Raw genomic sequence first — 22,574 nt, 5'->3', positions numbered from 1 at the left:
AAAATTAAATATAATCAAATTTTTTTTATCATTAACACAAAATTAAATTAAATTCAAAATTTAATTCAAAACCTAAAAAAGCTGAGAATATAAAATCCCTAACCCCTAAAATCACGTTCTCTCTCCCTTCACTTATGCGAATGAGAACCGATTCAATGTTCTTCTCTCTTATGCGATTCAAGGGGTCAAATTCATCCCTTATCGTCTTCCGGGAACCATGGGGTCATTGTTCTTCTCCCTCATCGGCGTCGGCTTGCGAAGACTGCTCATCGACGCCTTCTTCCTCCTCACCATTAGAGCAGCCCTATTTCACCACAGTGCATCCTCCTTTTCCTCTCTTCTCGACAACCTGCGAACCAGAGGCCTACTTTCATCTTCTTTATGTCTCTCCTTGGTCCCAAATCGTAGGAAGACCACAAATCCCTCATCAGAGTTTGTGGTTTGTGCTTTTATTTTTGGGTTTGAGTTTTTATTTATGTTGATAGATATGGGGTTTTGGCTTGAGCATGGAGTTAATCGACATTTAATCTACTCATTTAAGGGTTTCAAAATCTAAGTTTTGGCTTAGGTCTGATTGTTTAATTTGTATTTTGTTTGTAATATTTACTTTTGATTTGGGATTCTAATATGAAATTTTGTTCTTGTCAAATTCTGGGTTTGCTTAGGTTTAGTGTATGTGTTAAACAAATTTTGTATAGTTTATGAATATTTTGTTGAAGAATTTGGATTTGTTTAGGATAATAATTCAAAAAAATAATTAATTTTTGATCTTGTTAAAAATCTGAATTTAGTTTGTTTAACTGGTTTCAATTTCTCAATTTGAGTTTATTTTTTAATTCAAAGAAAAAACAATGGAAAATAAATAAATGTTAAAAAATAAAAAATAATTATATTTAGTTTTTTATTAAATTTTTATAATTTTTAAACATTTAAATAATTATTTAGATAATAATAAAAATTAATGACATGGACCAATGAACGAGTGACACGTGAATTCTAACATGGCACTTAACGACCAGGTACCTACGGAAGTTCCACACTAGTGACAGACGGTATTTTTACAGCTAAAAATACGACTTAGGTATTTATGCCGCAAATTACTCTTTTAGAAAATATTAAGGTCTATTTTATTATTTAACAAAATAAAATGTTTAATTAATAACTTTTACAAAATATAGGGTTCAAAATACTTTTACCTTTTTTATAACTCACCATAACGAGTACTAACTCCTTAAAATCTTGCCAAAAAAGACAGTTTCTCTTACTGTGGATATCATGTTCCGAAAAAGAAAATATAGGAAATAGAAATTTAGAATATGAGTAATTTGCGGCAAAACCCCCCCAACTATCAATTTACTTGCAAAAAACCATCCAACCTCATATTTTGGTGGGAAAACCCTCTAAAGTACAGTTCCGTTTATATTTTTAAGGTGTCGTCTGTCCAGCCTCGTTAAGTCCTAATTTTGCCCACGTGGCAATGACAGGTCACTAAAAAATTTAGTATTTCCTTGAATTATTGTTTTTTTTTTTAAAAAAAAAGTGTCAATACTTTAAAATATAATTTTTATCAAATAAACATAAGCACATATTAAATAAGGTGTATATTCAAAAGCCATTTATAATTTTTATCAAATAAACACAAGCACATATTAAATAAGAGAAATGCTAAAAGTCACTAATGGTGCTTAGCACTTTCTATGTGTTATTATCAGAGTTACAATTTACTAAAAGTTAGTTTGAAAGAATTTTCCTCCAAACCAGATTCTCATCTAGCCTAATGAATTTCTAGTTAAAATTATGCCCCAAAATATTCACACTTCTAGGTACATAATACAGAGACAAATTAGAAAATAAAGACAGGGACTCAACAATCTTGAACACCAAATTTGAAAGCGAGGAACAATTTTTCTATTTATGCTTGATCTTTGTGGCTAGCTGAAGATAATCTACCTCTATCAGAGTAATCAACAAACACGCTATAGAGCACCAAAGCATCACTTGATAAAGGGCATGAGCTTCTGCATAAATGGGAGAGAATGCTCCTACCTTTGGAGAGGAAAAACCTACAACCACAATGTTGTTACAGTCTCTAATAATAGCTCCCATACTAATTTTTCTTCTCTTTTCATCCAAGGCAACATTTGTGTTTAACTTGTAACAATCTGAGGAAGGTAGTCTCGAACAGAAAAGCACTTTTCTCACTGACTTGTTCAAAATGTTATGACTCTCCCTGCTGAGTAGTTATTGTTGCAAAAGGGCTCCATTTGGGCTCCAAGTAATCTTGCAGCAAACCAAAAACACAGTTTTCTATATCTGTGCAGCATGTCGTTCTATTTTGAAACAAATAAGCATTTTTTAATCCAAATCATCCACATAATTTCAAAAAATAGACCTAACTTCTCTTTCTGCAAACTCTCAAAATCTCGAAGAAAAAACTCCTTAATATCACAATTAACATTTGCAAGATAAATTTTTTTAAAAGAAGACTTTCTCCACACAGATCTAGCATTGGAACACTCTAAGAGGTCATGAGAGATAGTTTTCACTTTACAAGAGCAAAGAGAGCATGTATGGTTATGTAAGGCTTTCCTCTTGTAGTGATTTAAAGCACAAGGCAGGACATGATTGGAAGTTTTCCAAATAAAATGCCTAGTTGGGGGGGGGGGGGGGATCTTTAATATCTAGACAGTTTTCTACCAACTTTTAAAGCATGAGGGAGTGGAAGAAGAGGGAGAAGGTGAGTAGGAAGAGGACTTAGCCAGGTGAAAATACCTGAGGAATGATGCCCCCAAATGAGACTATCAGCAGAAAAAAGATCAATTAAGACTTGAAGGATAGCATCCACAACATCTGGAGGAAAGAAAAGATTAAGTTTAGTGATATCCCAACATCCACTCTCATTAATAAAAAAAAAGACACAATAAGGGCATGAGAGGGAAGACCATTCAGAAAATTGAAGGATTTCAAATGAGGGATCAATTTGAATTGACTGCAAAAACAGATTTACCATTGCCCACTTTTCAAAAAAGGCCCTTGAGAAGCAGATCCCTTCCCCAAAGAAGACTCCTCCAAGTGGCCAAGGAGTAGCGGCCTTTTGAAGCAGCGAGGAAGTCATTTCGTTTCAAGTATTCAGTCTTTAAAAGTATAGACAAGGGAGAAGAGGGATTGGACATAACTCTTTAAGCCTATTTTGCAAGCATGGCTTGATTATGATGGTGAATAAATCTAAACCCCAGACCCCCAAAGAACTTAAAATCACAAAACTTTAACCACCCTTCCAATGAATTTTTCCTTTCTTGTTAGCTGCCCCCACCAGAAGCTAGCCATAAGGCTCTCAAGACTTTTACAAGTGGCCACAAGTAGTTTGAAACATGACATGGCATACGAAGGAACATCCTGAACCACAATCTTAATTAGGGTTTCTTTACCAGTTTTAAAGAAAAATTTGCCATTCCACTAACCCCAGTTTTCTTCTTCTCCTTCTCTAATGTGTTATAATGCTAACAATTAGTATACACAAACTTATTTATAATCATTAGATTTATCATCTAAGGCTGCATTCCTATGGTAGAGACAAAGCAATAATTTCTACCATAGACATATTCTATATATAAATACACATGATCACAAATTCATCTATTTTATCTTTTGAAAATAATATATGAAGAAGATGGTATTAAAAGATCAAATCAGGGAACAATACCTCTTAAATCTTATCAAGTGTTATATATCAATCGGCGGAGCAAAGCCGGTAAGACTCCGACTTGACTCGCCAAAGCAGGACATTGGAGCAAAACTATATCTTTCGAGCCACGAGTGATTTAACTATTGGGCTACTTAATGAATGTCATATTTACATATAAAGTAATTTTAAATTCAACATGGATTAATTAATGAATAAAAAGATCTCATCTTTTAATGCTCTGATTGTAAACAAGACAAAATTTTATTGTTCCAAGATTTTTTTATCTCAAACTCCTCCTTTAAATATTTTTTAACTTTCGAAAGTTTTTTAAGAGTTGTAATAATAGGGAAATTTATATGGATTGCTAACTTTTTTCAATTTATTACATTTATAATGTCAGGTGGTATTTTTATCTTTTTTACTGTGTATGTTTTTTTATATGGCAGTATAGACTTTTTTTTTTGAATCAACAGGATAGATTTTTTTGTGCACAAATTTTTTATTTTTTTTAATTACTCGTATCTCTATAAAATTTTCTCACATCAATGTTTAAAGTTTTTTGTTTTATTAGAGAAGTTGATTGGACGTGGGATGTGACAAAAGTGACACATTCTTTACTTTTTTTTTTTTAATTTTATTCTTTATTATTTTTTAATATTTAATAATTATTATATAAATTTCACTTTCCAATATCTTACTACTCATCTTCTTATTCTATTTTTTTTTTCAACCAGAAACTTCTCCAACCCTTCAAGGGCTTCAATTAAATCCTTGTTCTCTCCTTCTCTTTCCACTTGATTTGAAGTTAGAAGAGGGATTTGCATTGTTTGGCTCTCTGTTTTCACATGAGGCTAGGCGATGAGTTAGAGCTTTAGTTAAGGTCAATGATTGAGTATATTATATATTATATAGATATATAGTTGTTTTGGAGCATAAATGGCTACAACCCAGTTGAGATCTTGAAGCTAATTTTCGAAAGTGGGAGTTGAGAAACGACAAAGGTGGCAAATCAAATCATGATATATAATTATATCATCGTGACTGTAATATATTTATATTACATGATGCCATACATGTGACCTTCTTCTTACACATATTTTTGTTTTTGTTTAATATTTTTCATCAACATAAACAATCTTAAACTTAACTTCGAGACTTTGGAATCTATTTTGTAAAGTCTCCCAACTTTGATAAGGTTTTTTTTCTATTGATCTTGTGTTGTTTTAGGGTTTTTTTCAGGTTGATTATATTTTCCATTTCCCTTTTCTTTTTTATTTATTTATTTTGCATGTTTTTTTTGTTAGTCCTCCTATTTTATGGTTTTCTGTTTGTTTGACTCTGTGTTTTGTTGTTGTTTTGATTTTGTTTTGTTAACTCTTAGGGAAAGGGTAAATTCCCAGTGGAGATTGTTTAATCAATTGATCTGTTTGAGATCATAATTGGGAAAAAGGTTGTTGAGGTGTGTGATTTCATTATTTTAGTTCTAATGTTTTTTTATGCTTGTTTTTTTATATTCTTTATTTTTTTTTGTGTTGTTTTAGTAGTGTTTTTTTATGTTTTTATATAGGATTGGGAATCCAAGTACACCTGATCGGAATACTACCATTCCAGAGTTTTTTTATGCTTGTTTTTATGTTCTTTATTGTTTTTTTTTTTTTGTTTTAGTAGTGTTTTCTTATATTTTTTATAGGATTGAAAATCTAAGTACACCCGATCGGAATACTACCATTCCAGAGTTATAAACTCTGGTTATTACTTTGTTATTGAAGATATTAAAAAAATTCTTACTGAAATCCAATTAAATATGTTTTCAAAAACTGTATTGGAAGTTGTTTTTGATTGCGTAGTAGCTGTAAACTTTCTTCAGTGTTTCCTTGTCTTTGTATGCCCGACCTTTTTTAACTTCTGGGTGGTGTTTGTCTGCTATTAGCTTCACGTTGTTGATGTCGATTTCTGGATCTAGTTTTTTTTACTGTTGTTTTCAAGTTTTTCTACCATTTTTTTAGCAACAAGCTTCGCATAGTCAACTATGTCGAATTTGTCGTTTTCAAATTCTCTTGTTTTTGACTCTCCTCCTTCTTCTAATTGGTGTTCCAATGTGTATGATTTTGTTGTTGCTGTGTTATTTTCAAGTATTGTTGTGTTGTTTTCGAGCATTGTCACATTCTCTTGAAATAATTATGTTCTTTTTCCCATTGTCCATTGCTCTTTATGAGAACTGGTATAGATTCTATGTCCTGTCATTTTTCACAATATTTCATTTACGTGGTATTTTTTTCATATTAAAACAACAGTAAAATAACACTACAAAACAGTAATTTGTTGTTGATTTAGTAATTTTTTTCTCTTTGCCAGATTTTATGATTTTTTCCTCGTGTTTCTATTATTCCGGTGTTGATTTGTCCGTCCCCAACCACGAAGGAGAGGTGCCGTTTATGTTTTGTTATTGTTTACAGTATAAAAGTAAATATATTGAGCCTGGGCAGTATAAAAGAAAAAACAATGGGCTTGGACAGTAAAAATATAAAGTTTGCCGTGTCTCAGTATTTTTGAAAACATTTGGTAAAAAAAGCAATATTTTGTAAGTTTCCCTAATAATATTTAAGTCAATAATGTATATAACTATGATAGCAGACTCATAACCTTGTCTTCTTATGAAAACTATAAGCAAATAGGATTGTTATTATTTTCATTTTTTAGCAAATATTTGCTAACTCTATTGTACTACATGTAATTGTTTTAATCCATTTAATAGAGGACATTTCCTAATGACTTGAACTATAATTAGACATCTTAAACCATTATCTAGTTTTTCATGAACAGCTAGACAAACCAAATATTATAATGCACTAGAAAGAATGTCTCTTCATACTCAATATCTAATAATTGAACAAATCCTTGTGCAGAGACATTCTCACTGAAATCGCAACAATCCAAGCAGATCGATATCAAAGTGAACCACAAGATCTTATCCAATTTGCCTTCTTTGTGTCTGAGCCCTGCTAAAACATTGAATTTTGATGAAAATTTAGATTTAAATTGATTGATGTTTAGAGTAATTGGTAATGTGAAAGAAAGTAATATTTACTTGTAGATGAGATTTGAGGTGAGTGAATCCACTTTCATTTGGCTCTTAACGACTTTGGTTGAAGCAATGTGTTTGATTATTTCAAACTATGTTAAGTAAAATTAGTTAAAAAAACAAAAAGAACATGCCTATAAATAATTATAATTTGATAAAAAAGAATGAAAGATAGTAACAAAACGGAATAAGGCATTGGCAAATTGAAAAAACTGCCAGACGCATTTCCCATTGCCAATAAAACGACCGACTGTACAGTTTATAAACATGTTTGTATTAACTCAAAACTCTCAATTATCTCATATTCCTTCCACCTTTGCTACCCAATTCCTCCCATAAACCTTTCTTTATAGCAGAGTAACTATACATATAATCTTGTCTCACTACTTTGAAAACACTTGGTTATTAGCCAAATCCAAACCCTTCATTTGCCTCGTGAATCGCAAGAAGCAACCTCTCCTCCAGATGTTGTTTCGAAGGATACTCGGGTAGATCCAGCTGATTGAAACTGCAAAAAAAAAAATGAAAAAGGAAAATGTTTAAGAGACAAATCAAAGTAGTAATCCAAGCATGAAATTATGCAAGATCAAAGTAGTAAAAAAAAATAGTAAAGTACCAAGTATGTGCAGATGGCAAGTGATTGGCGCTTCCATAAGCTTTGTGTATCTGAAATTTCTGGGAGCCTGATATTCCTTGAAGTGCACTAAAACCTTCTAAAGGAACCTGTGCAAAAATTGAAAAGACAAATGTTATAATACATTAACACGAAACTCATAACGATCCTTAATTCGTGGTTCTTTAGATTATAAATTAATACCTTTGAGGTTCCAGTCACAAACTGCAAGAGACGAGCCTTATCCTCCTTGCTAAAACCTTGCGCAACCTCCCAAAACCACTGTATAACAGGAGAGGCAGCACTGTATCCAGAATACTCTGTATTTGCCCTCATGTCATCCACTGAGATAGATCAATACAACAATTATTTGTTAGGATTTTCTATGCTCTCTATCTAAGAGACAATGAACTGTTCATAAAAAAGGAACTTACAATCGATGTCTGGAAGCCCACTGATCAATAGTTCTAATTCTTTGTCATGGAAAATAGAGATGAGATCCCGATGAATTAATTCATTGAACCCCTCCATAAAAGCATTTATTTGAGGGCGAATGGCTGTTGTCAGCCGATGTTCAGCAACTAAATCAACATATTGGTGCTTATTCTCTTCCGTCACTTTGATGTTCCGTCCACCAGGAATCAATTCGTAGTCCGTTACCTTCAATAAGTTTGTAAAGTTAGAACCAAAACAGACATTATGCAAGATCAAAAACAAGGAAGAGAGAGAACATTACTTCTGTCCTTTCATACAAAATCAGCTTTTCTTCATCAGCATCAATGCTGAAAGTAAGGTTCAGATCATCACTGATATCATTCTGCAAACAAGAGAAACACCAGTTATTTATTTTATCTATAACACCGGTGTGCAAATACAAATACACATTCTGGCATCCACCATACCTCAAGCATCCATTTCAGGTTTTTAAAGTAATCAGGATCAATAGCTTCAATGTCATGGTAAGTGACCTTGACCCCCAATATATGCTTGTAGAAAGATCGTGTAAAATGGACATCTAAGAGCTGCCCATCGAAAAGTGCTTTCCCGACCTGTAAAACAGAAGAAGAGAACTGAGTTTGTAGCCCGTAAATAGTCAAAAAGCGCTGAAGAAAACAAGATCAACTAAACATTGTGCTCACCACTCGTCCAACAAACTTGAAATATGAAAGATGCTCTGTTTGGTAGACAGAGTTGGGATTGGGCTGAAATGTTGATTCGTTGCCTACTGTTGTGAACAGTAGTGCTCCCTTGTCAAAAATGACTCTGGAAAGCAGCTGGTACCACTCCCTTGTAAGTCCACCCGCATCAATACCTTCCTCTCCTTGAAAGTGAACTGTCAACCTCCCTTTCAAATCATCAGTTGATCGCATGCGCAATTGGTTATACGAATCTTCAAGAATATAAGCTCTTCTAACTGAAATTCTCAAAGGACTGTGGTGATGGTCATGCTGATGCTTAATTTTCGATCTGAAGTGAGAACGCTTGTTGTCAAAGTCGATAAAACGAGGAACCTTCAGCAGCAGGGAGAAAGATTTCTCAAGCAAACCAGGATTCTGCCGAACAAAAGCATTAAGCAGTTTCCTGTGCTTCTCTGAAAACTTCACAAAAGCAATGTGTTTTTCATCAACTTTCAAAGTAGAACTCGAGGCCTTCTGCTGGTTGGCAGATGTGCAGGCATCATCAATCTCGGATACCACAGAAATATTGAAGTCATGACCAGGACCTTGCATTGCAGGATGTAACTTTTCACACACCACAAAGAAAGATTCTATGTACGGCATAATGTTATGAGTTCCAGCAGGCAGTGAAGATGCTATGCCAGATGGTGTAGATGAAGAAGCTTTAAATGAAGTTGAGACATCGGGGTTAGAATCCGAATAGCTCTCTATTTTGCTTATGCAAGTGCTTAACTCCACCCACAAAGGCTCCAGCGCTGCATTTATGTCCCAGACCTGAGAAAGGGGGGGAGCATTCAAATGCACAACCTGCAAATCTTTCTCTTTCTCCTCCTTATCTTTCTCGGCCAGTGACGAAACAAGGGAGCTCAACGCCTGCAGGACTCTTAAAATTGCAGAACCATCAGAAGATGTTGTATTGAGGAGTGCTTTCACAGCTTCACCAAACAAGTGCAACTCATCCATAGCAGATTTAGTCAATTTCTGAACAGCTTCTGCAAGCTCAGTAATGAACAGATTACAATGAGTAGGAGCAATTGCCACCAACTTTTTTATCACCTCAGCTACAAGAGTGTATGCATTATCGGATAACCTGGAACGTAAACACAAAATATCAAACACCAAATGTACATGGCAAACTGGAGTGAGAAGATACATATTGCCTTACCACCTAGATATAATAAGAAAAACAGGAAAAGTGTTATGGAACTTACACAAGTCATAAAATAAAAATGACACCAGTATAATCAACATAAGAAATCATCATGGATAATTAGTAACTACTCCGTAAAAAATTATAAAGCATTATCTATTTCATACCCTTCTCTAGCAAGCAAGGAGCATAGAAGCCGAAGTTCTGCTTGTGGCAGGCTAAGTAGGACAGTTTGAGCGTCATATTCATCATCTGCACCAGAAGTTGAGGGTCTGGAAAAATCAACAATCTTAGATGATGTACCACCAACATTAGAAGTTCCACCAGACTCGGGATTCATCTCACTATCTGAAGTCAAAAGTTGTGGACCAGAGGGATGTTCGGAAACCGAAGCATCAGATTTAACAGATAGACTCTTCTTGGTTTCAGCTTTATCGATGATGACATCCAATAAGTTGAGTAACTGGAGAAATAAAATTTTAAAAAATCATTAAAGCTAAAACAAAACAATTTAATGTTTTTATAACGTCAATAGTATCATCCCTACTTTCCAAATTAGTGGGTTTTCACCTGTTCCAGATGTGATATACTTCTCAGATAAAGAGGCTGATTCAAGAGGCTCAAAAGCAATACAGCACACAAATATCCATCCTGGTTTTCAGTTTTATTCTGGCAATTTTCTTCAACAACCATCACACCTTTGCCAGATTTCTTATCAACACTGTTCTTAGATTCTTGTAGGACAGGGAAAGGCAACCGAAACTGAAGCAAAATCTTTGCCACATATGGATGATTTCGGGCTAAATAAGTTAGAGTTTCGAGCACACGGCGAGACACCAAGGGAGGCACTCCTATAATAAAAAATTGACATATAATCAGTGCCGTACTGTATATACTATATATAAGAATATATATCAACAAATATTATCAGAGACTTTAAGAAATGAGGGAAAGATGAGAAAACAAGAAGAGCTTTAGACTTATTTGTGTAGTAACAAAATACTCTTCCATAATCCATGAGAAAATTGACCCCAAAAGACAGGTAACAGGCAATAGTAAAATAACACATGCAAGTTCTCAAGGTCAAATAATTATTATAAAATGAGTATCAAGGTCAAATAATTACGTTCACTCCCTACACAAGTAAAATTATAATATTAAACAATTTACTACATTTGCAGAAAATAGGTCTCACCATCAAAGAATTGAGGGCGTGAATACATGACATTGGTTTGGCAAGCATAAAGTCGATAAGGAGGCTCAACATCAGCTACTAGATTCATAGGCTTTCTTGTCTCAAAGATGAGCATATCCATAAGAATTTTCACAAGAGAAGTTCTAGTTTCACTATGAGCACATATATTCAACAGAAGCCTTTGCAGCTGCCCTTTGTATAATGGCTGCATAAATTTGGATACATTAGTTTTCTGAACATAGAGAAAAAGAAAGCATAGAGAAGTGATGAATCATTATTCTTACCTGAACAATACGAAGTAACCGTATCATTGCATGTAAAGCTTCTGTATCAACTAAAGGAACTCCATCTGCTTCAACTACCTTGGTTCCTGTGGTCCTACGAGGACCAATGCCCCCAATTCTTTCCAGGCTAGAACCTATACCATCCCCTCGCCTAGAAGTATCACCTCTACGGTTTCTAGGATATACACCAAACAGAGTACGATTGTAACGATGGGCAAATCTTTCGCGCAACATGTTTGCCTCTGCAATTAGTGCAGGTGTGAGATTGGAAATTATGGCATCAGACGAAGTTAAAAGCACCTGAACAATAAAAACAAACAATCAATTACTTCTCACAACAGAGCAAAACTGTAAATTAATATGTAAAACAGAAAATATAAAAAGGAAAATGAACCTCTTCGCGTAAATCAGAAGGAAATGTAGCAATTATAGAGACTGTGTCCATTTCAACAGGTTGACCCTCCAGTTCCTGAGATTGGTGTAGCCTTTGAGCTTGTTGTTGTGCAAGAACTTCAGCTCGAATGTCAGGGGGAAGGGCTGCAAGGAATTCTGGATCAATATCTCCAGCATTTTGTGGTTCAACAGTAGAAGGAGGAGCTGCCTGAGCCTGCTGAGCTGATAGCACTTCTGCTCGCAGCTCCTCAGGAAGAGCATCCAAGAATGCAGGGTCAATTGCACCAGAACCAGCATCACTGTTTATTGGCTGCTCTGTAGTTGAACTATCCTGCTCTGCTTCTCGGCTAGAATTTTCTGAAACTTCAGTTACACTATGCAGGGACACATCTCTTGCACTAACAGTTGAAGAGTTTCCAAATGAAACATTTGTTCTTCTTGTGCGAGCTGAATGTGGATCCCCCAATGGTGTTCTATCTGAAGCAACCTGCCTCTCTCCACCATCATCATGGCCGTCAGCACTTCCAATTTCAACATCAAGGCTTCGAAGACTCTCTCCTAAAGTTGCTCCACTCCCACCACTTTCTTGGCTAATAGCTTCTACATCCCGTACAGCTGCATCATTATGTTCAAACTGCATCTCAACAGATTGTGATTGTGTACTAGGCAAATCTGCTGCTTGTAGAGATTCACTTACAGCAGCTCTCACAGTAGCATTTCTAGAAGTATCAGTACTTATAGCAGGCACATCTCGACTTTCATCATCCACATTGTTCTCAGCAGAGTTTTCAGGTCTTGCAATTTCTTCTGATATTTGTAACTGAACTTCATCTTTGTTTTGAGGCCCTAATGTGCCCTGACCTGAAGTCTTGTCAAGGGTAGGTCGCCTTAATTGGGAAACAAGCAACTCCTCGAGGCCTTGGGGTACTACACCTGCATTTGATCCACCACCTTGCTGGTGATCATCCATCCACAAGTTTAGGCGGTGTCCATGGCGACCATTTCTCAGCGATCGAAAAATTGCATCAAGTTGGGATGAGGTGTTGTCCAAATTCCTATCTGGAGTGACCACATCACGAGCAAGCTCTGAAATATTGAATTTTCAGCATCAAAAAGCAATTGAGGTAAAACAAATAATTTCTTTAGAGGGGGGAGTAACTTGAAATAATTTGTTTATATAAAAAAAAAAAAAAAAAAAAAATTTGTTTAGAAAGACGGTCAAATTCTTTATTTTAAGAGAGAGAATAAATCAGTTTAACGCCAAAATCAAGTCAGATTGCCAAGAACAATGATTTTTATTTAAGAAAAAAAAAAGTACCTGATTGCCTAGGAGGGGTTGGGTGCAGTGATGGCCCCACCAAAAGAGGGTGTCGTGATGGAGCAGCATTCTCGCCTGTTCTGCCCAAAAGACTGTAAATGGAAGTAGAGCGCCCTTGACGTCTAGAACCAAAAACTTCTACAGGCATCACATGGAGAGTTTCATTAGGAAAATTGTCATCTCTACCAAAAACCTCAATATGGTCAAACACATTAATCCCATTGATGCCCTCTTCCAGCCGCAGTATAACTCCATCTTCATCGTCCTCATCATCTTCTTCATCTTCATCCAACACTTCCTCATCAAATTCATCATCATCAATCTCATGATCATCTTGATCAGTGTCGAGATGTGGCAAGTGATGGACTTCATCTTCCATGTCATTATGCTCCTCATCATCCTCATCTTCATCTTCATCTTCATCTACTTCATCTCCATCATCCCCAGACATCTCTTCATCATCATCGTCATCATCGTCGTCTTCCTCCTCATCTTCATCAAGATTTTCTTGCACATGGGGTTGAATTTCAAACCTTATGTCAATGCCATTTTCAAGACCCCTGGCATCTTCAGAATTTTCATGCATATAATCATCCTCAGTGGTGGGAGCAAAACCTCCATCAAGATCTTGGTCATGTTCCATATCATCTGTCATAGCCTCAGAGCCAGCAAAGGACTGCACAGTATTATAAGTCTCAATGTGCTCTAGAGGCACAGAATCATGCAAGGATTGAGAAACCGTATCCATGGATTGGGATGAGTTACCAACATTATTTGCCCTCCCAGATTGACTTTCATCAGGCTGCTTAGCATTAATATCACTCTTTATTGTACTAGAATCAGCAAAATGGACATGTTCTTTACTGACAACCTCCAGAGCCTTGATAAGACATGTAACAACTTTAGGTGAGTCAACATGGTCCAGGTCCAACACTTTGAGAGTTCGGGTCAATGAACCAACTAGACCAACATCTATAAAGGTAGCAGCAGCTTCTGCTGATATATATGAACCAGTAGGTGTACGGGCAGCCAGAGCATCATTGAGCAGATCAATGAAAGCTTGTATGCTATTGTTGGGTGACCTATAACCATTACCTGAGCCAACAAAGTCAGTAAAAATGTGACCAATCTCTGTAAAAACCCTTTTCCTTGCCTCTGAAGAACGAACACATGCTGCCACTAAAAATTGACTAGCTCTGCTTGCTAGTTTCTGCCTCCAATCACCATCAACTCTTTTTTCCTTTTTTGTACTACGAGCATATGGGAGAAACTTAAGAAGGATGTGATGAAATATTCCACCAGTGCATATGGAAGTCAAACCCTTATGATGGGAACCCCTTGATGTGCTGACTTCAGCATCTCTTCGAAGCAAAACATGAGCAGAGGAAGCATACATCAATAAAATCTCTGTCAGAAGCTTCAAGACAAATACAACCTTAGCAAGAGATGCAGAAGCTTCCTTGTTGATGGTTTCTTTATCTTCAGAAGCAGTAGCAATTGCTTTTCCTTTCTCTTTTCCTTTAACAGCAGCAACATCAATGTCCATATCTGTTACTAATGGATTATCAAGAGGTACATCTGTGACTATGTCATCTTTCAAGGGAGGTACATAAGCGCACACAGAATCCAAAAGAAGCTCAATCACATTGACAAAACTCTGAGGATATTTTCTATGGGCTTTGACACTTTTTATATTTGAATCATTAACTTTGCCATTCCCATAGCCAGAACTCGCTGTATTTATATTACCCAAAGCATTCTTCCCATCACTAAGAATGAGTTTTTCTTTCTCCACAGATTTATCCTTCTCTTTGCTTTTATCCTTGTCACGATCCTTTAATAATACAACGTATGGCCTTTCACCAACCATCTCCACTTGGCAAACAGACTGAGATGCACGCATAAAAATCACAGGATCACGGGAAATGGCAGAACTTAAACTTGATAGAAAATTGCGAGGAGAAACTCTTCCATTTGAGTGCCTGTTTGCAGCAGCGACAAGGCTATGCCTTATCTCAAATTCCATAGCCTGCTGAAGTGTTTGAGGATCTTCCAAGACATGACGAATGATTGTAGCAGCAATATTGTCAAACCCTGGAAAGAGGCTACTAGTTGGCAGTGATAGCAGTAAACTTAAACCTCCAGCATCAAGAAAACAAACAGCTACAGAATGTGTTCTGGTAAGAGTAGCGCATAGCTGCAAAACAGCATGCATTGTTTCAGACGGAAGCTGGTTCTTAATACAAGCACATGCAATCTCAATCAACTGTTTCTGTTCCTTCATTTCTATATACTTAAAAGATACTCCCAATGCAGACTGAAACTTGTTCTGCTTATCCTCATCAATGCTAATGGACCCCTGCTGACCGCTAATACCATCCTTTTTCAACTGCTCTGGAATTTCAGAATTCAATTTTTGATCAACCTGCAACAGCCGATCAATAGAAAGAAAAGCTGTTGTAACCCACTTTGGTACTTGACACTTCAACCTACAATCTAAATCAGTACCAGATTCCCATTGAGAAAGCAGATCTGAGGCAACTTTTACCAAACCACTCTTTGAGGCAATTTCTCGTGCTGCCACATCATCTTGAAAAATTAAAGCAAGAACATGGAAAAGTGCAGATAACATGGTGCCATTTCCACCCTCAGCAGTCAAACTACACTCCTTTACTTTGTCCACAACAAATGATACAATATTTGACCTATATTGACCATCATTTTGGGAACACATCATTGCCAGCAGATCTCGAACTGGAAAAGCTAGAGGTTCCTTCATTTGCAAAAGCTTTGTGCATGTAGATAATAATTCTTCAACAGGGGGTAGCTGGACCATCTCCTCTTCTAGCTGAGGAACACAATCATCTGTATCAGCTTCCTTAGTGTCCGTATCAGAGTTCCCAAGAGACATGGCAAGTGCACGTGCAAGTTCATCATCTTCTTGGACCTCTTCTGGGTGGGAGAATAGCCACTCCATTGCCAACTCTACACTATTTGATCCAACTTGTCTTAAAGCTTCTTCAGCTCTAGACCTAGAAAACCCCATCTCAACAATTGTTGAAATAGTTGTCTCATTTGGAGGAGGGGCAGTAACACGAGCACTGGTATTGGTATTTATAATCTTCACTTCAATCCCAGAGTAAATGTGCTTTATGATAGAAATGACTGTAGTAATAAAATCATAACTACACTCGATGAATTGTGGATGAGACCAGACAGGAAGCACTGCTTTTAGCACCATGGATTGGAGCACCTTCACAAAAGTCTCAGCATCACGTGGATAAGGGACATCACCACTGGTCAGGGGCTGCACAAGTAAGTGCTTTGTAAAAGGAGACAAAATGAAAGATGACGTCACCAGGTGATCCATAAATTTACCATAACTAGCTAAAGGACCATAAATCCACGAGTGGTCAGTATCATCCTTCTCATCACGCTTCAAAATTACATCATCAGTGTCCATTGGAGATGCTGGAGCCCTATTGACTGTGAATAGCAATTGACTAGTAGCTTCAAATGTGGTCAAAACTGATTGCATAACACCAAGTCCATACAAGCAATTCAGTAGAACAGGATTACAAGAATCTGCTCTCTCCAATAGACTTCCATCAATAAAATCAATCACCTTTCCATAGTAGCGGCACTTTGTTGATACAGACACCTCAGATCTGGAAGCATTCACATGACCCTCAAAATTCATATGATCCAATGCAATGGCGGCAAACGAGGAAGCCACGACCTTAGAAGAAGGAGAAACATTCACAATATCATCCCGCCGACGAGAGGGAAGCAACATTACCTTCCCCAATTCTTGAAACAAATGGGTAATGTGAAAAGAAAGAGATCTCACCATGTCACAGTAGGAAGTATACAATGATCTCTGTTTGTCATATTCTTTTTTACTAAGAGGCCCACTAGAATCTGAAGGTCCAGAATGATGCAATTGATGACCAGATCCAAAACGTATATTTGAAGAACCATCACTAGTTCTTTGTTGAGAACTAGTAGCACGACCCAAATCACGATATAAGCTTATAAGGTCAAAAAATTGAGATTCAATATTCCAACCTGATGTTCTCCTTCTTAATAATGGATCAAGGAACTGCCTGAAAGAGTTAAAACGTTGCTCTTCACTTTCATATGTAGTCAATTCTGATTGTTGTGACTCAGTAGAAGAATTAGCACCTTCATCCTCCATCTCAGGCTTGGCATCCTCAAGAAGAGCGATCTGCCAAAGAATTTCACGATGTACACTCCCTATATCTTCTAAAACATCTTTGCCACCACTTCCAAATTCAGCAAGTAATGCAGTCACCCAACGATTGTCTTTTGATGCAGCAATAAACAAAAGAAACTCAACAAGGAACAGTGAAGAAAATATTCCACCGTCTTGTGTCATCCGGGGATCCAATAAGGACCCTGAAGCAACATCAAATCCAATCAAAGCTTTCTTAAGGTGGTCTCTAAGAGAGGAACAAAATGCATGGGCAAGTGCAGCAGAATGATGTTGAGTAAAACCCTTGAAGACCATGGTGCTATGTAAAGCAACAGACATTCCATCAGATGACTGGACAATACTAGGTCGTAACAAAAGCTTCAATAATGCTTCAATACCTGACTTCTCAACAAACAACCTACATGTTTCAGAATTCTCCATTGTTCTTTGAACCAATACCATCAAATGGAAGATTGATAGTTGAATAAATTGCTCATCCTTGATCCCCTCTGCAGCTGAATCAACTGCATTAACCAAACAACAATGTCCTTCATTTTCTTTATCCTCGGAATCCATTTCCATTGCAGTACTTCCAATAACTTTTACAGATGACCCCATAATATTGTTGTCCGCAAATGAAGCAATTTTTTCAACAATTTCAATAATAATATCAACACCGGTGCTTCTTAGTGAAGATACATGGCGTAAGAGTTCTTCCACGGCATTCGCTAAAGGAACAATTGCTTCATCCATTGCTACAATGTACTTCTTGCTAGTGAAAATGTCAACAAGGAAACGTAATGCTGTACTTTCTTTCACAGCGTCCAAGCCTTTGGCATTGAGACAAATGGCACCAAGACCATTAGGAACGCAGGTAAGGGCCTTTGAAGAAGGAAGAATTCCAGCTGCTACTGAGGAAATAAATGCATCAGGAAGACCCATTTCATGCAGAGAAGAAAAAGAAGTTGGATCTTTGTGTATTATTTCACTCATAACTGTTACGGCAGAGTGATAAATGTCACCACCAAACTTATCTACATTTCCATATATCAGAGACAAGGTAGCAGGTAAAGAACTATCCTGAGAATGTTGAGATCTGGACGAGTTCCCAGGAGCATATGTGGCAGAGCCAAGTGCCTTCAATGAAACTTTAATGAGTCTTTTCTGTGAGTATACATGATCATCACTGCATCTTGAGCTTTCACCAATCATCATTGTATTATCATTAACCATATCAGAACCAATGACTCTATGAACCTCTATCTGCAGTCTTTGAGCCATAAGTTCGACTCCTCCCAGCTCCTTAAAAAGAGAAACAGCTGAACTGCTGTAGTCCATAAGCTTTTGTAGAGTTTTCACAGCAAAGCAGACAAGGTGCAAATGTGTAGGATCAAAATCCTCGAGAAGTGGTAAGAATGTGGGAACCATGCCTGACCCCCTTACATTACTTCCTGTAGTTGAGGATGAAACCACATGCAGCAAATAGAACTGAAGAAGCGATTCAACAAAAGCAAGAGAAGAAGGATCATTGGAGATTTTAAGAGACAGAACAGCCTTCTGAAGCACATTCAGTAGTATCATACGGTTACCACCAGCAAAACTGACACTAGATCCACTCAAAATCCGTGCCCGCTCATGTGACGCTGAATATGCAGCTAACTGAGCTCCTAAAGCAAACATAGCAAGTGTTCTAATGCTTCCAGAAACAGTTTCCTCGGAGCGTACAATCCTGATTAATTCATTAGTATATTCTGGCTCGTTTGCAAAAAAGGACAAAAGTTCCTCATGAGCATCGCTAGACTGAACAAGCACAGTAAATGCAAGAAGGCAAATCCTGCTATACAACCTGCATATTCTGGGAGAACGGAAGGCACGAGCATATCTGATTCGAGTCAACAGTGAGAACCGGAGCTCAGAAGGTACCTTGAACTCTTCAATAAATTGTTTCAGCAGTTCTAAATCATCTTCCTTTCGCAAATGTAGATCAGGTATTTGTATAACTTTTGAATTAGAAGAGCTAATGTTAGTACTGCTTTCTTCTGTACCTTGCGGGTTTCCATGTAATTCAAAATAAAGGGTAGATCCCACGCGGAATTGGGACTTGTCACTATCAACTTGCACCTCTGCTGGAAACAAATGCAACCCATCATCTTGGGTAGCTTCATTTGCCATAATGCAAGAATATAAGCCCAAACCCTCTTCCTTGCTTCCCCATCCTTGTGCCAAAGACAGGAGATAGCTGTTCACTGAACCACAACAAACCAGCTTCCCACTTCCATGAAGTTTAGAAGGATTAACCTTTACTAGTGCAGAAAGTGTTTCAAGTGTTGCAATGAGGACCTCGGGATCTGCTGATGCAAGTAGGAGCCTGAAATGCTGAACAAATATGGCAAAAAGTTTATTTAAACAAAATTAACAGATAGATGATTAAAAGTTACAAAAAATGAAAAAGTGTTAAAATAAATAAACAAAATATATGAGAAATTTCACTCTGGCAATTTAATATTATTTATTTTATGGGTAAAGCGCATACCTCTAAGCCATCAAACGAACCCTTGTTAGGGCAATTCTCTAATATTATCTGCATCACCCTCAAAATCTGAAGAATTGCATGTTTAGGAAAAGGACACTCATCTTCTAAGATTTTATCTGACAAGAGAAGGTCATTCCTAGAAGCCAAAAACGTTTTGAAATATGTATCAAAATGAAGAAAAAGAGGCCTCCAATGGTGAAAATTCCCCTGAAAACCAAAAGCAACAAATAAGTAAAATTATAAATCAACAAATAATATAAAAGTCAGAAGCAGATATACGCACCTTAGTGTACTCCCAACGAAAACCAGAGAGTGGTATTTGTATATCTTGTAATGGACATTGTATAACTTTGTCAACAAAAGCTTTGACTTTAGGTGGCTGCAAACAAAGAAAGGTAGTTCCGGCTATTATAAGATTATTACTCATAAGGTAGAAAATCAAATTAAAACAAATGACAAAATCAGTTTGCACATTTTAAAAAAAAAAAAATCAGAACAAACAGTCCCTGGCAGAATATAAACTGTCAAGCTATGCATCTTTTAAGTCAGAAAGAACCAGTGGCTTCATCAATATTAACAAACACATACACATACTCCACAACAGCCTCAAAACACGCAAATATTACCAAACTGGTAAAGAAATTCATGTTTTACACTGTTGTATGGAGTATATATGGGTGGATGGAGAGTGAGGGGAGAGGGAAAGACGAAGGTAGAGGAAGAATTTCTTGTTTGGCAAGGGGAAGATAAAGGAGCAATGGAGGGAGACCTTCTCCACCAAATCTTTAAAACTCAATCCTACCATTTTTGGAAAGATTGAAGAAAGAGATGAAACAAAATATATTTAGGAGAATTACCCGATATACTATATTTTTAACTTTTTTTTCAAATTTACGGTTTGGGTTTCTAAAATAGTTTCTCCGGTAGTTTCTATGTGGGTTGCTATACGATTTTTGGTTGCGATTTAAGTTGCTCCACTAGTTGTAATAGAGGTTTCTATGTAGAATTCCGTAAAAATGTAAAAAAAAATGTTTTGAAGTGTAAAAATAAAAAAGTCCCATATAATTATTTCCTCCATTAAAAATGTAACAATATTCATGCTGAAAAATAATACTGACACATTTAACAATTAATGTCATCTCAATCCTTCCAACTTCACTCTTAATACCAAACAACATAAAAGAGGGCTAATATCATCTCCATTCAACATATTCTCCATCTTTCCTATGCTATGACAGGAAAAGACAACTAACTAGATGGATACTTCAAAATTAATGTTATTAATTTGAAAGGAAAGGAACCCGACAAACCCTTCTTCCTTATATAGTCTAGTCTAAGTTGTAGAGAAAATAGTCAAATCCTATTTGCCAATATAGGTTTTCCCACCTTGTTTTCTTCATGGGTATCAAAGCCCCTAAAAGAAGTAGTCTTTGTTTTTCCTTTGTATTTTCTTCATGGTATCAGAGCAGGTTCCCAAAAGGAAAAATACATGGTTAAGTATACAATGACTAGTGATAAGAAAAGTCCCACCCTCTGAAGTGAACTCCATTTTAAAGGCTATTCTTCAACCAGATGTCTAAAAGATCAACCACACCAATCAATGGACATAAATAAAAGAGGAGCTCCTAAAAACTGAGGCCTCGTTGCAATCAAAGAACACAATCTTACATCCACAACCCCTTTTGTCAGCAAGGAAAAGATGAAGCTACTTGAAAATCATTTGGTTCCCCATCTTGAACATGTCAAACCCAAATTCGAAACAACTACTGTAAGTACTATATCAGTGGCACAAAGAAGAAAGTGTGGGACAACTAACACATTCCCCTTAGAAAAGTTCACCCACTTATATAGTTTTATGACTAACCAAAAAGACTGATAATTAAATATACACAAAGACTCACAGGGTCCGAGTCCAGTTTGACCGAAGGACCGAAGCTGCCATCGCCGGACAGAAGTTGCCGCAACCTCGAGGGCAAGGTCGATCTTGGGGCCGCCATAGCTTCACCCCAGTTTCACTACTTCTGAATACTGAGCCAAAAAAAAACATAAACATTAAAACAAACAGAAACCGAATCGGTGATTTGAATAAAACCCAGTTAGTGAACACTCATAATAAAGTATAAATTTTTTTAAAACAGACAAATAAACAAAGCTCAAAACTGAATAAGAATAAAGATCAGATAAACCGATACAGCTATAGATACAGTATATACATACACAGAAAAAGTAGAGAGAGAGAGAGAGAGAGAGAGAGAGAGAGAGAGAAATCGATGAAAGAATACCAGAAAGAGAAATGAGTGAGGGGCGGTGGATGCATACACATCCGAAGTTTGTAGAGCAGATGAGAGAGAAAGTATAAAAGGAATTAGAGAGAGAGAGAGACAGAGAGAGAGAGAAGTGAAACCCCAAAAGCTAAGAAGGGAAAATGAGAAAGGGGGGCGTCTGTGTGTGGGGTTTGTCAAGGTCTATGTTGATTTGTAATTGTATCACTTTTTACTTTTTATTTATTTTTTATTTTAATTTTTAATAATTTTAATAAGTGGTGTAATATTTTCTTGAACCACCTAGCAAATATTAATCTATAAATTATTATTACGAATAAATTAGGCAAGCAGCGTTAATTTTTTATAGTATTATAATAAATAGTTATTTAAAAATATAATTTAAAATTATAAATATTTTATTTTATTTTATATTATTATTAATAATTTTATTTATTAAAAACTAATGCACAATTTTATTAATTATTATTTAGAATTATTTATTAAGAAGTTTAAAATTTACTAAAATTTATTATATGTGGTATTTTAAATTACTATGTTAAAAGAAATTATTTTTAAAAAAAATATAATGAAATAGGTGGTGTAGAAAAAAATTACGGTGTTTCTCATAATGCATTATTTTTATATCCCGATCATTTAAAACTA

At 36.2% G+C, this 22,574-nt stretch overlaps 1 protein-coding gene and 1 long non-coding RNA gene across 2 annotated transcripts; one reads left to right on the top strand and one right to left on the bottom strand.

Annotated features, from left to right (window-relative positions):
* Positions 1–4,246: 4,246 nt before the first annotated feature.
* Positions 4,247–7,175, top strand: LOC133032367 (uncharacterized). The gene is made up of 2 exons (XR_009685051.1): positions 4,247–4,686; positions 6,041–7,175. It is a non-coding gene; the product is annotated as an uncharacterized LOC133032367 (long non-coding RNA).
* Positions 6,971–22,099, bottom strand: LOC115697670 (E3 ubiquitin-protein ligase UPL2-like). The gene is made up of 17 exons (XM_030624764.2): positions 21,930–22,099; positions 21,549–21,675; positions 19,931–20,026; positions 19,648–19,854; positions 12,899–19,490; positions 11,582–12,666; positions 11,188–11,487; positions 10,904–11,108; positions 10,279–10,559; positions 9,876–10,171; positions 8,520–9,648; positions 8,283–8,429; positions 8,117–8,197; positions 7,815–8,040; positions 7,585–7,724; positions 7,384–7,490; positions 6,971–7,275 (listed from the first exon to the last, which is right to left on the bottom strand). The coding sequence occupies exons 2-17, from the start codon at positions 21,642–21,644 to the stop codon at positions 7,173–7,175; spliced, it is 11,091 nt and encodes a 3,696-aa protein (XP_030480624.2). The 5' UTR covers positions 21,645–21,675; positions 21,930–22,099; the 3' UTR covers positions 6,971–7,172.
* Between the last annotated feature and the right edge of the window lie 475 nt (positions 22,100–22,574).

Source organism: Cannabis sativa, chromosome X (assembly GCF_029168945.1).
Source record: "Cannabis sativa cultivar Pink pepper isolate KNU-18-1 chromosome X, ASM2916894v1, whole genome shotgun sequence".
NCBI classification, from domain to species: domain Eukaryota; kingdom Viridiplantae; phylum Streptophyta; class Magnoliopsida; order Rosales; family Cannabaceae; genus Cannabis; species Cannabis sativa.
Note: the sequence above shows the minus strand (reverse complement) of the source record. Positions and strands in the feature narration are given on the sequence as shown.

Coding starts and splice junctions, on each gene's coding strand:
- LOC115697670 (XM_030624764.2), bottom strand. CDS start 21,644: ATGGCGGCCCCAAGATCGACCTTGCCCTCGAGGTTGCGGCAACTTCTG. Junction 19,855..19,930: donor TTCGTTGGGAGTACACTAAG/GTGCGTATATCT, acceptor TTTGGTTTTCAG/GGGAATTTTCACCATTGGAG. Junction 7,491..7,584: donor TTGTGACTGGAACCTCAAAG/GTATTAATTTAT, acceptor ATTTTTGCACAG/GTTCCTTTAGAAGGTTTTAG.